The sequence below is a fragment of the Vanessa tameamea genome, chromosome 5, assembly GCF_037043105.1.
Source record: "Vanessa tameamea isolate UH-Manoa-2023 chromosome 5, ilVanTame1 primary haplotype, whole genome shotgun sequence".
In the NCBI taxonomy this organism is placed as follows: Eukaryota; Metazoa; Arthropoda; class Insecta; order Lepidoptera; family Nymphalidae; genus Vanessa; species Vanessa tameamea.
This window is the reverse complement of record NC_087313.1, coordinates 98,879-117,537: the sequence shown is the minus strand read 5'-3', so window position 1 is coordinate 117,537 and position 18,659 is coordinate 98,879. Positions and strand designations below refer to the sequence as shown.

The 18,659-nt window shown below is 41.0% G+C and overlaps 1 protein-coding gene across 5 annotated transcripts in view; it reads right to left on the bottom strand.

The window, feature by feature from the left end:
* Nucleotides 1–6,995: 6,995 nt before the first annotated feature.
* LOC113392813 (transcription factor BCFI-like) overlaps nt 6,996–18,659 on the bottom strand; it is a 37,154-nt gene continuing 25,490 nt past the window's right edge. For 3 of the 5 annotated variants that reach the window (XM_026629415.2, XM_026629416.2, XM_026629412.2), the window contains exons 3-9: nt 15,747–15,859; nt 15,359–15,576; nt 13,965–14,028; nt 10,326–10,537; nt 9,203–9,367; nt 8,932–9,085; nt 6,996–8,849 (exon numbers count right to left, since the gene is read on the bottom strand). In XM_026629415.2, coding sequence (XP_026485200.1) covers nt 8,587–8,849; nt 8,932–9,085; nt 9,203–9,367; nt 10,326–10,537; nt 13,965–14,028; nt 15,359–15,576; nt 15,747–15,859 — 1,189 coding nt within the window. In that variant the 3' untranslated portion in view covers nt 6,996–8,586. Of the gene's footprint in view, nt 8,850–8,931; nt 9,086–9,202; nt 9,368–10,015; nt 10,165–10,325; nt 10,538–13,964; nt 14,029–15,358; nt 15,577–15,746; nt 15,860–18,659 lie in introns of all 5 variants that reach the window. The other 2 variants (XM_026629413.2, XM_026629414.2) reach the window with 2 other exon arrangements.

The window sequence follows — 18,659 nt, the reverse complement described above, 5'->3', positions numbered from 1 at the left end:
GTTACTGAAAATCATTTTGCGATATTTAATAGAAATTCTATTGTCAAATAGTAATAAGGATTAAATGTAACACTGTCGAATTTCCGCAGAATAGGATGAAACCATCGACCCTTGAATACAATCTTAAGTTGATTAAAGGAAAATTGTGTCTTAAGAACTCAGCACTTTACACAGTATACGTTCATACAAGCAAACTAGTAATTATTTTTTTAAATTATAAAATTGTAAACTCTGCTACTCAGCCAGCCAACCAGAATTTCGTGATTCAACACATCCAAGATTTAAAAGTCGACTAAAAATCATGATGGTGTGAAGCATGAATGGTGTCAGTTCAGAAAATACAAAACCTCAGACCGAAAATAACAACTTACTCTTACCAAATCATGGAAATAGAAGACGAACATTACCAGCGACGACACCACTGGTATGAAATCATGAACGCGCCTGGCGTAAAAGGAATAAACAACGCCTAAATTTCAGGTGGCATTTTGAAACGGTTCTGACGAATTAATTCAGACAAATATATTACACGTAGATTTTTTACAATGTACTCGTATCTTTACTGAATGTAACCTATGTTCATACAAATATATATATAAATTTATAATAATAATATATATATTTATACTCACAGTTTTAGTGATGCCTCGTGCAGGTTTGGATTGATCTGGAGACCCTAGACCAACCAAATGCTGTTGCTGGGATAAGGCCTCCATTCCTATTCAAGTGGTGCGGGGAATAGTGGGGGCAGGGGTCCCTTAATAATTTTGCAAATAATGTGAAACTTTTTTCCATTATTTTAATAAACATAATATAATTATGTAAATATTTTATGTTCACATAGAGTTACGCGTGTATATTAGTACATTTACACAAGTATACTCAATGTACTCTGTAGGATTATAGCGTGGACGCCTTACAGAACATCCTCACCTGAGTTCGGCCTAAATCCAATGTAAATAAGAAGATAAAAGTCGACCACTGAGGGGAGAAAACTAGGTTGCTCTAAAGGGAAGTTTTTATGTACTTAGTTTTTACACATGACCTAGTTAAACAATAATTATTAAAATTATTTAAATAAAAAATTAGAAACCGGATCAAAAAGTTGCTAACTGTGTGTCTATACAAAATTTAAACTTAAAGATAATATTTAATATTTTCTATAAACACAGGTTTATTGAATATCTTACTGTTTTGACCAGTCCGAAGTATAAATACTAAACAATTACTTTGTTTAAAAAAATCTTTAATATTAATCTGTTATTGATTTAGATAAGTATGAATAGTGTGTGTCGTGTAGTACACGAAGTTACGGGCGGAGAGCGGCAGTGAGCGAGCGTTAGTGTAAGCAGCATTGCAATTTATTACTAAGAAAAAATACTGAACTGATTCAATAGCATATACGTGACTCTGCACAAAGCATTGTAGGCAAGTTTAACTTAATCGAGATAATTACAACTGCTGGCCACGCCATTGGGAAATGATATTCTCTAAAATTGTTAATTTGCATCAAAGGAAAATCTACGGTAACGACCTGCTGCGACCTACACACACACATCTATGAATAAAGTTTAAATCACCTAAATCGCCCCTGACTTTTCGACTTATCGGTTATATTGTATAGAATATGTATAAACGAGAAGAATCGGTGATTAGAACACGCCGGGGGAACTGCGCGGTCTGGCTCAAATCTGAGCAAGCACTGCGTGTTACACGTCGTGGACTATTTACGTAATCGACATGTATTTCACGTCGTGCCACCTACGGGTGTCACATATGTGCTCCAAACCCCTCCTTAACAGCAGAGGAGCCGTTAGCTCAGCACTGGGAAACTAGATTATTGTTACTGTAATGTAAAGGCACACGTAGTCAGCAATGTAGCTAGCGCGGTAAGTATAGATCGGCGTGTTGCCTACAGGCTTAGGACTTAATAGAACGACCCAATGATAGCACGTGAGTGTGTGCGTGCGTGTCGTTATCACGCGGATCTCGAGCACCCCCCTCCCTACACTCCACCGCACCGCGAACGTCATACCTGACAATATATAGTTTAACGAAAGACGGTTATTGATATTCACTTTTAATTATAATTTTCTTTTATTGCTTGCTAGATGATAGAATGGATGCACATCGTCTCACGATTGCAGTAATTCGATATTGTGTGTTATTAGTTACCAGATCGTGAAATTTTGTCATAAAATTTGAATGCTCTCGGAAACTCACGTAACTTCTGAGTTATCCCTCCGGACATATGTACATAAAAAGAGGAATAGTACGTTGTAAATGATTTCAGTATAGTAAATTGTCTATGAATAAACCTCGTGAGTATAAGAGCAAGAGGTAGGCAATGCCTCATGGTAATGATGGTAATGATAGCCATTCTACTCACCTGCCGAGCTACCTCGAGCTCTGAGCTCGAATTGTAATCCTGAGATTTCATAGATCTATGAATTTAAAAGAAGTACTGTTGAGTCATGTTCAATAAGTAAGCATATAAACAAGCCGTTATCATCGCAACATCGCTAGATGTGTATCTGTAGGCTCGTATGTTTAGACTCGCCTGCACGAGTACGTAAGTATCTGGCGACAACATCGTATTAATTACACTCGCTTAGTGTTATCGGCGTCCACACTATTATATTTATTTTCAAAGTTATAATCTTCTATCAACTTATTTTATATAAAAAAACGTATTCACCGGCTGTTCTACATCGGTAATTTACTTTAATTAGGTCTTCGGGTGCCGCCACTCGGTGAACACCGCACCGGTAACTTGACTTGAACTTTCTCAGGAACTCGGGATATTTCTCGTGATATTTTTCTTAATATCTTTATTGCACGATATTTGGCTATGCCGTCCACTTTATACTCAAGTGTTAATAATAACATTATTATTATTAGTGTATTGCTAGCTGTTTAAGTTTCGCCTTATTTAGATATTTGAATGTTCGGTCCCTAAACAAAGGATTTATAATAATAGGTGTGTAATGATAATAAGTATACGAGTACTTTGGCGTTTATAAATGTGCCTATTGCTATCAAACGTATGAAACTGGACTAGTATTGCCAAATGTTCATCATATCTATTAGGCGAGGGTACGGCAAACTTCATGACAGAATTTGAGATATGTGATTAAAAGTTTTCCTAGTAATGTTCCACGAATAAGTAATGTTCCTCGCGGTGGTAATGGTTGGTTAGTTGGTCTACTGGAAGGCAGAGTGCAACGACCCCGCGCCGCGTGGTGTTCTCCTATCGTGTACTCCTTAGATATGCAAAACGTTATCTAGTTTATCTTAACTAGGCGTTAATGTGAGATTGCCTATCTTAGAGTTTTGATAATCGTATCTAACAGATACAGTATCTAGCCGAACAGCTGATGAGCAGCGCGCTGCCACCCGCTATCGGTGCTTATGTTTACTGTGACTATCTGAGGCCGATATGTCCTGAGTCATTTCTTCTTTAGAAGGATTCCGTGTGAGAGCGTTCCGAGGCGAACAATCTGTACAACGGAATGTTCACCTCGGCGACGCTAGTGGAGGACGCGCGAGTGCGTACGGCGGAGTCGGGGTCGACGTCGTGAGGGAACAAGCACGCTGGGTGTGTTCGCGAGTGACGTGATAAGGCGAGCAAACAGCGACGGGCTCTACGCAAATATTTGTAGGCATCGCCGTCGAGTACACTTCCCCCGGCTCCCGCCCCCGCTATCCCTCTCCCCTATCGTCGAAGCGTCGAGCTGAAAGTGTTCGTGATATTCAGCCGTATCTACGGTAGCTGAGATATCGCGATACCATCCCCGATACTGAGTAATTATCAGATAGAAGGCCCAGAGATTTGATTACGAGAGCTCGTATCTTCGCCGCCGGCTCATTACTAGTGATACTTCGCGTAGACGTAGACTCTTAGAACAGCCGATCGAGCCGCGGTGTGTAGTCTCGGAAGTGGTGTGTGGTCCGCAATGCAGCATAATGCATCACGGTGCAGCACGGTGCGTCACAGTGCAGTACAGTGCGGTACAGTGCGGCGGAGTGCAGTACAGGTACGGCGGCGCCGTGGCGACGGTCGTAATCCCGCCGGCGATCTGATAGGCGCTCGATACGTCCAACGATTATTGATGGGCGCCGATCGACCTCAACACGATCTTATCAGTTGTTATTTCGTCGAATATTTTCCGTGAAAAGCTAATAAAGCGCGGGCGGGTGTGGTGCACGCGGCACGTGACGTGATGGCCGCGATAAGCCGCCATATTGTTTCAGCGAACCCCCTCTCCCCTCTCCCCTCACCACCCATCGCCGTTGAATCACGTTCACCAGCCGTGCTAGATTACTCACAGGTATTTTTCTAATGCCTAGTACACATTTCCCGCTAAAACGTTTATTAACTGTGTTCATATTTTTGTGAAATGTAATCCAATTAAAAGACATAACTTAATATGTACCTGATTTAAAGTGCTCTCTCACAATTATATCATTTTTAAAGAATAGCTTTAAATAAATGTTTCAAGTGACATTTTTTTTAACGTCGCGACAATGTCAAATGCCGACGGAAAAAATTTTTGGTGACAACAAACTGGTCTATTATATTTAAAATTTGGAAAAGTCAAGTACTACAAGATTTTTTTTTAAACAAGTTGTTTATATTAATCAATACAATGCTTGAAATTATCCGGAGGCAGAGCGGCGGAATTGATTTAATATATTAATATTTCCTCATATAATATTACTTAATATGATATGAGGAAATATGAATATATTAACAGTTACTCAAAATACAAATATTATTCAAAATTTCAAATTAAAATATACAAATGCATTTTTCAATTTAAATTACGAACGAAATGACACAATTTATGGTCAACAACGAGTACCTGGAACACAAGGAACCGAAAAGATTGAAAGATGACAGAGCACTTGAGAGGCAAATAAATCTGCTGAAGAAATCCAGAGGACATTTTTGTTTCAGCTCATCTTCGCCTTGAAATGGTGTAATTTTTCCTTAGGTAGGCGTAGTCACAAATACATGTGGGACTGACCAAAGACTGATGCTGGTTACCAATAGTATTTAATATAATTATACATATTCTTGAACGGTTCTTGAAATTAAGGAGAAGATTTTATTTTTATTATATGTTTATTTATATTTTTAAAACACGTATATTTTCGATGTAGTGTGATTATCACTCATATATAAATATCTCACCTAAAATTAATTGCGGAAAACTAAGATATTTTTTCTTTAGTCACCTCACCCAAACACTAGACGTTATTATATCTTTAAGAACAACGTTTGATCTTCGTTTTTTTCAGAAGCATGTGATTAAGCAAACGTTTTCTGGAAAATTGTTTTAAAAGCGTATAAAATGTGAAACCAACTAAAAAAATAACTAACCCAGTGTAGTCTGATGACAGGAGAACCCTCTTTATTTATTAATGCTTTTGTATTTGTATCCTATTAATAGCATAATCATCACAATTTCTAGAACATTCAATTATATTTTTATGAACATTCATTACATAATTAATCATTGAGAGGCGACATTTAATACTTTTATTTCCTTGAATTAACTTCTTAGAGTTGCTTAGGACCCATAGCGGGTATTTACCGATACCGGCTGCATTACCAAAAAGTAAAATGTCCTAAGAAATACTCTTCGTTAACATTAAAGAATATTTTGACCGCGAATGTCGCAGGACTCTTACTGTGTAGTTAACTAACGGAAGTTAAACCATAAAATTCTGTCGTGTCAATAATGTCGAATGCTTCCCCATTTAAAAATACATTACTTTTGACAAATCTTACGTTTGGTGTAGTGAATTTAATACATTTTGTTATTATTTTATTATTTAGAAATATATTATTAGCACTAAAGCAATTTACTACATCCGAGAGAGAATTGTTCATCTCGTGATGTAGCATCTTATTACTTATTTTAAAAATTAACGAGGTATCATCAATCTCATGTTTATTTCCTACGAGACATGGCAAGCCATTTATGTAAATGAGGAAGATAAAAGGAACAAGAATAGATCCAGATCTTTACCATTTACATCAACCCTCTCAACTCAATTGTTTAGGTACGAAATCAGAAGATTGAGAGTGGCTTCTTTTAAGCCGCAGTGACGTAACTTTCTGGTCAGTTCTTCATGGTGCACACAATCGAAAGATTTAGATAAGTCACAAAATGTCCCTAATGCATCCTGCGACTCCTCCTAGGCTTCAAAAATATTTTGAATGAGCTCAACACTAGCGTGTTTGTTTTTAAAGTGTTTGTGATGACTAGTCACTAGTGTTTATTAAAGTTATATAATATTTTATTGATTAATTATTGATTTTTCAAAGAGCTTGCTAAGTGTTTATAGTAGGTACAGTTCTATGGTTCTTTGAATCTGTAGCCTGATTTAAAAATAGCTAACGACTAGAGATTTATTGAAACTTTGAACTCGCGATCGTTATTTACGTCATTTCTATCCGTAGTTCAGTCCTATTTGTAGATAAAGGTTTACAGAAAAACTTTTTCTCTAGAAAATATAGCTCTTAGAATTGAATTAGAAGTGCGAAGTTCGTGAATATTTACTACGTATGTATATGTGTATGTATGTATATTAATTGAATACTTGATTTTTAAATGGAAGAAAAGTCTGCTTGTAAAGTCAACAATTGGCTACCTGTATTCAACCTTTTTATTCGTTAAAGTATGTCAAAAATGTGTCAAAAAACTATAATTATTAATAGAAAAACACAAATGAGTACCCACTTTTTAGATTCAAATTAAAAACATTTTATAAGAAACTATCAACTAAGTTTCTCGACAATTCTTTTTCGGTAGAATCTGTACACCGAGCCAACGGTCTTTTTACGTTTTATAATTCTTGTTAGATTTCTATTCTTGCATTCTCGTAAAAGTCTTCTTTAATAATTGTATGTACTTAGATGGTTCCAGTTCAGCACCGAGCCCTTAAGTAATGTAATCGATATAAAGGTTAAATTAAACAATATGTTAATTAATAATTCGATTTATTCAAAGTGTACTTTCATTGCTTATATTATATTTACATAAAATGTAATTGCAGACCGCGAGCAGCGCATCGCTGCCGCGGGACTCTATCATACATAAATCATAATAAACACGCCTTATGTATCTGTGTATGTATCGCTATATAACTTGCGAGGCGCCCGGAACCGTTCCGGTCGCCTCCGGTGAGCAACCGTATTACTAAATTGATCACTCACTAATCGTTTTATTTTGTAAACTTTATTAAAGATCTTAATAAAAATGTTTATTATAATTTAGTGACTAAACAGCAGGTAATTATATTAATTCATACAGATATATTTGTTATGTACAGAAGTTGGAACTTCGGCTTCGCGGCGTAACGAGCACGCGGTCCGACAACGAAGCGAGTTTCTTACGTTACTTACATTATGTCTTGTTTAAGTTATTATGCCAATTGTTGCGAATACAAGTACAGTAAGAACGTCGCCTACCGTCGTGGTTTTCTTGCCATCATAATTCGTCGGTTCTGTGATAATAAAACAAAATCTCACACTCACTCCCGAACCGGCGAATGATTCTAATGAACCAAGTGCGTACAACACTGCCGAGTGGGTACTATCAGACTCGGAAGGACAAGTGGTTGTAGTCGACACGGATATATCTGAGGTGACGATGAGATGTTGAGATGCTTCGAACGCATTTGTTGCTTGTATTTTTATTTCGTGACAGAGCCTCAATAACGCACAACTTAATATAAAATCTTATACATTTATAAATTCGTGGAATGCATTTTGAAGTCATGGAGTTCATAAAAATATAATAAAATTAACACACAATAATATCGAATATAATGTAGACTTTGTTTCCTACGAACAGCCTCAGTGGCGTATTTTAAGAACTATTGTATAAAATTACATAAAGTAACTAAGCGATATATCTATTTAGGAATGCAACACTTTAGGAATGCCTAAGCACAGTCTTATAGTATTTATACATAGGTATAATAATTATTTGGTAACAGAACGCGCCGTCAGCCGCCAGGCGACGTCGGAGAGCTCGTCGCAGGCGCGACTCGTGGACTTCTAAACTGCGTACTCGTTAGTATATATTAAATATTTTCAAGAGAGATTCTAATAAGCAACCGTTCAGGTCGAGTAATGATGGCGTTCCGAAGGTCACGAGCGGAGCGTCTGGCGATTTGTTCCTATCTTAACTTTCGAGCTAGATCGTCATCGATATTCGTGACAATAATTTCGAATGATAGACTAAATTAGTACTGGCTATGTTAAAAAGTCATTGTAAATATTTAAATAATTTTCTATAAATGCTCGTACTCATAGACTCCTCTCTAACATAAAATATATAAAATTCTATAGTAAAACTACTCAAACTCGGATGGAGCACGGATCTCGGCGAGGCCCGAGCCCGCTCTCCGGCGCTCTATCCGCTCTATTTGGTCAACTAGCGAAGACTCCTCGACTCTCGTCCGCTACTCTACGATTAACTAAGCTTAAACGACTGAGATTCTTATTATTATTCCGCTCGCGACGGCCGGTCGCGGGGCTGAGATTATTGCGGGAGACGCGGACGGCGCTCAGCTGCCCAACGACACGACGGTCGGGCGTTCGAGGCGCTCCTGCGGCTCCGCGCGCCGGTACTCCGTCTCGTCGTAGAAGGACTGCGCGTGGTGCGCGTGGTGCGCCTGGTGCGGGTGGTGCGCCTGGTGCGCGTGCTGGTGCGCGTGCGCGGGCGGCGGCTCCTCCAGCTTCACGGCGGCGGCGTGCTGCTGCACGTAGAAGCCGAGCGTCAGCGGGGAGCGCGCGCCCGAGCCCGCGCCGCCGGTCGCGCCGCCCTCCACTGCGGACAGGTGGCGTTAGACTGCTGCCCGCGTCTCGGCCTGCGACTACTCGTCAGCGCCCCGACGGCGGATGGTACTCACGCAGATTCTCCATTTTGACGGCGGCTCCGACCGAGTGCGAGTTGTGCGAGTTGTGCGCGGAGTGCGCCGCGTGCGCCGCGTGCGCCGCGTTCACTAAACTCTTACTCAAACTTCTCTCGGCCTTCATACTGTTCTTTGGTTTCCGCTTTCTCGTCTGAAATTGAAAATATTTCATTAATTACTGCATTACAATAGTTCACTTGTCGGAGTTCCGATTGTTATCGTCGAGCTTAAAAAGGCAAATCGTTGGTGATCGAGAGTGACTATGTACCTGTATGGAATCTTTCTTCATAGCGAGCGGACGGTTGATGTTGTGGAGCTTGTAGTACAGGCCGCAGGCGTTGCAGACGGTCTCGCCGTGCGCGTTGCGACGCCACAGCGAGGTGGTGGTCGTGTGACAGTTGCTGCAAGACATGCCCGGCCGCTTCGTGCCCATCTGCGCACCAAAACATAACTTACAACCGCGTTCACGCCATGTTTCAATCCAATTTGTAGGCGTAAAGTAAAGTCGAATCACAATGAAATGGACAATTGTATTGCAATAGATATTTAATGTTTAAATTACTCAAAGATCAAATTCAAAGGAATATGTCATGCTCTTCGTGTGTATTTAGCTTAATCAACTATTTTATTATTTATTAAATTTAACATTCCACATAAATTGGATTGAAACTAAGTAACATCTGCAGAGAGAGTTTAACGAAACGACACATCCGATCTGGGAGCTTTGCGGCAAATTTTAAATGCACGACTTTTATTTTAAAAAGAACCCAGATCGATCACACGTAGGTTCGTTAAGTCCAGTTAAGGATAATGAGAGAGCATACAAGCGATGTGTGTTAGTAGGCGACAGTATTGTTATTTTTTGTTAGAAGCGAAATGAAAGTGAAAAATGTAGGTGTGTATTATGGATGTTACAGGACTTGGAGGAACAGGTTTCTTTGAGAAGGGTAGCTTTAAAACGGGGATCCTTTTCGTAGGTAGTGAATATTAATCACAAAGAAGTAATTCGATCATGAAACGGGTCGAAAGCGAAGATATTCGCAGGAGGGCTTCAGTGAGGACAGGGTTGGGGCGAACGTACCCCTTTCTTCTGTTTGTAGTCGGGGGGAGTGGAGACGGCGAGCGCGGGCGTACAGAGTTGGCCGGAAGCGGGCAAGGCGTGCGTCCCGACGCCGTTAAACAGGAAGCCTTTGTAGAAATCCGCGCCCGGCGGGGCCCCCTCCGCGGCCACTGCAACCAACAGTCAAGCGTCATTGTCACTGACACGCTCGCGGCTCGCGACGCCTGGATCGGGGGACGCTCGGGCGCGGATTCCTCGCGGGCGAGACCGGGGCGAGGGCGAGAGGCGAGAGGGGCAGGGGGTTAGTCGAGCGGAGGGCGTGGCTGCGTACGTCGGGAGCGGGCGCCAGCGCGTGTGCCGCGTGCCGCTGACGTACCAGCCGCCGCGGCTGCTTGAGCGGCCGGTTCATGCCGTTCATCTTGTTGTAGAGGCCGCACGCGTTGCACAGGTAGTGGCCGGTGCCGTCGCGCCGCCACAGCGGCGTGTGGATGGCCCCGCAGTTCACGCACTCGCGACCCTCCGTGAAAAACTCCGCCATATCGACTGCGCATGCGCAACACACTATTAGCTCACACCTGCCTCGCCCTGCTCGCGCACCCGGCAGCGCCTCCGAGCGTCCCACTTACAGTTACGGCATAATTTCGCACACAGTACAATTCCGAAATATTTTGAGCATATCATTTGTCGTGCATATAAAACATAAATAACTTATCGTACGTATACTAATTAATTGTACTTAATTAAATTACGTCTGCTGCGTGTGTTAACTCGACTGTAAAATTAACGACTTCTTAGATAATTCGTCTTATTATTTCACAAGTGCTTCTACCGTTTGTGAACTTTAAACAATTAAAAGTACCTGCCTGAGTATAAAGCTTCTTTGTTGAATTAAGTTAATGACGAGGGAACAGAGAAATACAGCTTAATATTCCTGCATCGAAAGCACATTTTGAATCTAAATATTGTGATCGAAGTGATCATGCTGATGGGCTAATATCGATAGAGCCCGACAATGGTAATTGTTGTCGCGATCAGCAATTTCCGGGCAGAGCGTCGAACCTCGCAACCTTGGCAATGGCCGGTGAGTCAAACACGAAGCGCTGACTCGGCGGGCTATACCTTTGCAGCGCAGGCGCAAGGCCGCGCGTGCTTCGCGACCCGCTCGTGACTTAATTCATGCCATTGTGCTGCTGGGTCACTCGCACACGCCGTTCGCACTACTCGGAAACGCACTACATACGAGAATGCGCCATAGTCTCAGGTTTCCACGATATTACTCCCGTCTATGCGCTCGCTAGCTCGCTGCTAGCCGCTTAATGCTTTTAGAAACACAGAGAAACCAGTCATTGTTAGAGGAATGCTAAGTATTTTTCTATAAAGTGCAGTCACACAAGTTTATGCTTGCGGAGTCCTGTGTCTTGAGGTTTTGTGTAAAAAAGATGTTAACTCTCAATTGTGATATCGGTCAGATTTACTACACCTATTGTTTACAAACATATAAGTATATTATAGTTCTTATGAACATTTTTAAGGGTTGAACTTTGGCATTTGAATACTTGTCTAATATACGGAATTTGTCCCGACACTTTTATACATATTGAACGAAATAACGTCACGTATTAGTCTCAACTAAACAGTATTAAAATGTAATTGTTATAATTCGTAACGATGTCCATTGAGCGCAGTAACATCATGAAGTGTCGGGTTACTCGAAATCAGAGATCAGATCGCATCGCAGCGAGAGGGCCATGTGTCACATCTGACGGCTAACGTGTATTCCTGGCCGACACTGGGACTTGAAAAGCTTGTCTAATTACTATTTTTCTGTGCTAATAAATTATTCTTCTAATCGGGGTAACCATATCAATATCATTTTGCTATTTGGATCTACCCAACGAGTGTTCGAGCCGATCAACGTGTTAGTCACTCAGTCACATTGAGGACTCGTAAAAATTATACTTAAAATGTAATTCTCTATTTTCATAAATGCAATTAAGTATACCTCATAGTTAGGATTGTCTTTTTACGGAACTTGGCTTATTGTCACTGCCGGTACTCTAATGAGAGCGTGTAATTTAAAAGTTCAGTGACGTCAGCAGGTAAGCTCGTCCTAATGGTGTTAATTGTGTCCTAACGGCTAGTAACGTTTCAGCTTTCTCTGCTGAGATAAGCACGGGCCTCTGCGCTGACGCAGCGCGAACTGACGCAATGAGCGACATGGCATTGAATAGTAGACAGCTAACTTACTACTCCGCTTTTTCCTTAAATAGCAGAAACACAAAAGATGACACTATTTTTAATCGACCACCTCTCTCTGTATATTCCGTCGACGCTATAATCAATTAGTACAAACATATTATATATTTACATATATAGTAAATTAACTTGAGATCTAACTCTTGCCTACTGAGACCACGTAAGATTAATTAATAAGTTTTAAAACTTCTATGGATGCTAAACAATTGTCAAACTATTAGGAATCATTTTTTATAACATATAAGCCACGGCAACTGGACAGGCACAAGCCTAGTGTTTGACAACATTGTTTTTTGTATCATATTGTGGGCGCGCGGAGACGGGGTGGCGAGTGGAGGGGCGGGGGGTCGCCGGACGTCGCGATGTTTGCGCGAGGCACGTGCCTTATCCGACGCCGTATATGGAATGCGATTTTAATGCGCTTAAAAGGGAACGAGTTTATTTTGAAAGAGGACATCGTTTTTTGTCGGGACCTACGCAAACAGCGCGGCCGAGACGCCGAGACTTTATATTGAACCGCATCTACACTATTGGAATATCTATCTGTTTACATTCTAAAGCACTCAAATCGTTAACAATGCTTCACAGTATCGGCAATGACCGGCTTACCGGCAAATCGTAACGTTAAGCGACGAACATTTATTTCTGTAACGCTTAGGTGATACGTTTCAAAAGAGAAATGTGTAAAAACGAGTTTTGTTTTAATTTATTAGTTCTAAAATGTAGTCGCAAAAACTCAACTGTTTATTAAAGCACTTAACTGCTGGAGTAACCTTTCAAAGAAAAGCTATTAATTATTTAATGGGCTACAAAACTGAAATAAAACGCGCCGTTTCGCCGCTTTCGAGGACGGACGAAGGTTCAAGTGGATGCGGCGAAAAAACTCACCCTCAGATAATGACCTCACATCATTTTAGACAATGCGCTCGCGCTTATCGCCTCCGTGTTACGGAGATGACTTATCATAAAGCTGTTATTTTTTGTACGAGGCGGGTATCAATAATAAGTTTTGACAGCGGCGGGCTATCGCGTGACCCTAACGAAAAAAAATACACGCACACGTCCGCAGACCGCATACCGTCATACAACATCGCACGTGTACATGTGTGCGTGTACGTGAGTGGATCGCGTTATCGATGTGCATCCTTTACTAAACGTCACAGATTTTAAGAGCCGTAAAATTTTATTCAACATATTTTTACTCGTTTTCACACGTATGTACGTTTGAATATCGTCCGTGGAGTCCTTTCCTTAAAAATAGAAACTGCATCTGTAAACGTCGATATAAAGGTGCGTTGCTGTTGACTCATAAAATAATCATTTGAACTTATATTTCTGCACAATCGGCAAACTCGAATACTTTGTTTAAGCGAGAACTGTCAAATGAACAAAGGACATGTAAACAATCGTCTTGTGAATCATGCGGACTTCAGGCGACCACGGCGTGTTTGCGTCGGCGCGTGCGCGCGCAGGCCACGCAAACAGACACATTCTTACGTATTTACTGTAATTACTGCCGCACGGGTCATGGTATGCTCAAAGTATTTGCTCTCTTATACATCTAAATCTGGTGTCTCGACGTAAGTAACGTAATAAGCATTCATTTGTGTTCTACGTTAGTGCTATACCATCGTCGCTCTAATTAACATTTATTTCACGTCAGTGAGTCAATAAAAACGTTCATTCGGTATCTTGTAATGTTCGCTGTACTTACTGGCTGAGAGGCTGGCGGCGGCGGAGAGCTGCGGCCGTCGGCTGCCGTCTAGACTCCATACTTCCTGAAAATCAAAGAATGTGCCGCTCTTACTATTTAGATTTGTCGATAATGTCTTATTTTCATATCTATTGTATCCAATTCTTCGTACCTTACGACTAGCGACTAGTAGGCCTACCTAGTCGAACGTACGTACGTATAAGTCCATAATTATCTATACTTATTGAAACATAGCTTACACTGTTCGAATCATCGCACCGGTTATAAAAAGCAAGCAAGTATAGATCAACAGTCGGTACAACAGAATTTTGATTTTATAACTTATGTAGGTAACCTAAAAAAACAAATCTATTTGCAAGCAGCAACAACCACGCGCTAAATATAAAAAATAATTGTCAGTGAGTCGGTGAAATTGAACGGGAATATCGCTGATTCGGATGATTGTCGTTTTAGCCGATACGGGGCTCGTTGCATTCGCCAATTGTAATTATTTTGTAATTTATCTTCTGACGCAATGTTATTCGGAAAAATAGTATTCTTTATTTATCTTTGTTTGTGTCGTTGAAACAAAATAATAATACTATTTGCGATATACAAGTAATGGAGGGATTTACAACATTATACATATTTACTACTTATTTTGTTAAACACTGCAGTTCGCAGCCTGACCGTGATCTGTATTGCGATGGCGAATGTGGCCCATTCGGTTATTCGGCCCACCGTCGTGAACGGTAGTTATAATTGAATGTACGTCGACTGTGAACCGCTGAATGTAGATACATAGATACGGGGAGGTTTGGAAAGCGCTCGTCAGGCGTCGCTGAGCACGGCGGCGTTATCAGTGACTTATTGCCGTCGCGGAACCTGCTTCCGACTCGTAGGTACCACTCGTACGGTTCAATGGAACTTGAAACATTTAACGATGTTACCATAAAAAAAATTGCAGTATTTTTTTGAAACATTTATGTAATTAGTAGAAATTTCGACATCAATTCGTATAATGCGTGATGTATTATTTTCTATAAGTATTGCGAGCGTCTCCACATATCGCGTGAGGCTTACCAGAAAACAGAGTTATTTGTTTTAACTAAGCAATGTATATTCGCAGAATTTGCGTCTATTCCTGCCACTTATGGTACATGGGAACGAATGCCTTTCGATACTCATTACGTTAATAACGTGGCTCTATTGGCTGCGGAGTCTGAAACATGACATTACGTGTAAGTTTATCCTTCGTTCTAGTGTTCGCAATGCAGTGCAGACCTATGCGCTATGGGCGATCATTTATGCAGAAATATTGGCGGTTTTAGACGTGACAAATATGTATTATCGAAAGCAGATATTAACGCGGGGTGAACGTTACCTACGTTAATAATAGTGATCTCAACACTTACCGGTTGTGCATAAGCGTTCGTAGCCAGCGCGGTGGTGCCGTATACAGTGGACGGCCTGGAAGTGGCGCTGGCGAAGGCGCCTCCGAAACGAGCGCTAAAGGCGGGCAGTGCGCCCCCGCTTCCCGCGCCTCCGCTCTCGCCCGCCTCGCCCGTATCACCATATTCCTCACCGAGCACTGAACCAGCGCCACTAGCGGTACCGTAGTTCGGTGATCCTCCTGTTTTACATAAACATTTCTATGTAATATAATGCGGGCTGTAATATTGAATACACAGCTATATGTAGGCAGACTGTGCCTTAAGCCCTTGTATAATAAGCGGGGCTTCTAAAAGACTATATAGTTCAATTGCACAATAACGACTAGACCGTCGTCGGGAAGATTGGTACCTGCAGCCGAGGTCCATATCTGCGGCTGCGTGAGATCTGCGCCGTTGCTGAAGTAAGGCGAGCCGGCGGTCGGATACGCACAGCGCGTGTACGCCGCGCCTCCACCGCCTCCGCTGCGATTAACAGACACATTTTAAAACTTGTCGACGGTTTTATATTGTTGAACTAATATTCACTTGGTGGTGAATGAAAACCAGGAAGCCCGTTGTGTAAATAAGTTTGCCAGTACGCCTACACCTACATCCCGAACCAGCGGTAGCTTTCCGCTTAATACGGTTCTGTAATATAGTACATGACGATTCGAACGTGTTTGCTACTTGTAAACCTATTTACTTGAATAAGTATGCTTTGATTTTGTTTTTATTTTTGTATTTAAAAAAACGAAGATGCGGGTACTTGTGTAAAATAGCGTGTGAAGTTTTACTTTTCCGTCGTAATTAAATATAATTTGAATAGCATGCAACTGATTAATTACAATAAAATAATAATTATCTACTTATAAATAATAAATTATTTTTACGATAAATTCTTCGTTACTACTATGACGCCCACTCGCACAATGGTATCTATCGGTATAGGTAGGAATATATATAAGCGAAATGGCACTCACTGCTTAATCACGAAATCTCAGAAACCGTACCTAATACCTACAAACTTTAATTGTTGAAATTTGGCTGATAGGGTCCTTATAGGGTGTAGACGGACGCTAAGAACGGATTATCCGTAACAAGGGGGTAAAGCCGCAGGTTCAGCTAGTTTGTTATAAAAATCAGTTAATGTGTGAAGTTGTCTCTTTCGACCGGCTCGACATTTATTTGGCGGTGCAGCGAGTAACTTCATATAACATGTTGAAAATCACTGTCGTTATTTTTTCATAACGCGCCAAAAGAAGTATAACTTTTAATAAAAAATATACCTTTTCATAATAATCTCGGGGAATACACATGAACCTACCTAATTCTATAACCCTAAAGCAGAGAGCTATTTCTCTTCGCTTACCGCAGAATACATATTTAAATAATAAACTTTATGCAAGTACCTAATTAGGAATCATGACTTACAAATACGTTTAAAATACAGCAAAGCTGGTTCTGAGTAGATCCTACTGGAACTACAAGAAACGACAAGAACTTATACAGGTGTTTTACTCTTTCGCAAGAATTATTAAAGAAATTTGTAATTCTGAATAAAAAAAATGTACGTTTTACATAAAGACAATATGTGTGGTGCTATTAATTTGTTATTTATAATCATATAATTATCATATACCAAGATACTTTGACAATTATTAATTTCTAATACAAGCTAGAACCGAGTCACCTGGCCCGTGGTTACGTCTTAGACCAGAAGACACACGTTGGGACATTCACAGGCCGTACGTACTAAACTACAACCGAATTAACCAACTTATAACGTAACAAGTTGCAAAAATACCTACTAATACCTACTATGCGTGTTATTTAGTTGTCTAACTTTACCAATCGCGAATACTGTGGAGCTGTATCTTTATTCATTCATTGATATTGAGAAATGAACCGAAGCAGATTCTTTAAAATACTATCATCGGTTACATTAAAATCAGCGTTGGTTAATGTTAGCTTAAAATGCAGTTCTAATGATTACCTCCGTTATTAACGTGGTTAAGTGATTGTAGCAGTACGTCAGTTGTAGTAGTAGACTCGTAGGTACGTTTCGTATCAAAGTTCAAAATTGGTCTTATATGTTCGACCGTGGCCGTGTATGGACGAGGTCGTGACGGCAGACGACAACACGAGGCCGATGTGTCACAACAATAGTTAGCTATAAATCACGAGCGACTGTTTCGTGAGTCGCAGCCGGAATAAATAGAATAGAACAGCCGGCCTCAGATCGCATCTGAAAATTGAACTTTTAGTTTTATGACACTATAAGATTAGGGGTTCTCAAAGTTCATTGATTCGTTTTCCCTTTTAATGATGTAATGTGTTTGAAACAGAACAGCGTGATCGTTACCGACAGCTCGTCATCGCTATGCTGACGTGAGAGTTAACGAGAGCCCTGCATATATATTATACATATGCTTTTAATTTAGGATATTCAGAACGCAGAGATGCAAGTAGAGCGCGGTTTGAATGGTTCGGAACGTGTCGGAAGTAGATGCGTTATCGTTGAGCCCTCCTTGTCCCGCTCCCCCTTGCCCCGCCGTCACCTCCCCGCCTCCCCGCCGCAACGTCGCGACGCCCTCGGCCCGCTTACATTCATTTACATGCACTAACTTCCACGCTCGTTATTACCGTTTGCAATTCCGTTACATCACAATACCCACACACGCACATGCGATCCGAAGCAACATAAAATAGCTAACAAGCAAGCCGGTGAGCGCAGAAACATTACTTGGCGCTAATCGCCAGTGTCTCGAAACGTGTTCGATATTCCATAGAGTCGTTCCTCGCCGAGATATAACATAATAAGCAATCGCACGTAAACAAAACGCATTTGTACCGATGATAGACCGATACGGCCAAGGAGCGGGCGACACTGGGACCGCTTATGGCTGCAACGTGAACCCGGATATAATAACATGCGAGTACAACAAGCCTCATTCTGTGCCGCCTCGCTCACCGCCTCGATTCATTTATTTACAACTCGACGCAGCACATTCTACGACCTAACTCGGATACCATTTAAACGTGATCCATGACATCAGAACTTTTAGAATTCGGTAGGTATAGTATGTATTATTATACGTAAGATTAACGTAACGTAAAGATTGGTAGCATTAGTGGTATATACCACTAATAAGAGTTTCTGATTAGAAATAAAACAACAGAGACGCCCGCATTCGGCGGCGGTGCGCGGTGTGCGGCTTGTTTCATGTTTCATGTTAGACACTAAGAGTTAAGTGCGCCGCGCGTCGCCCGCAGGACGCCTCGA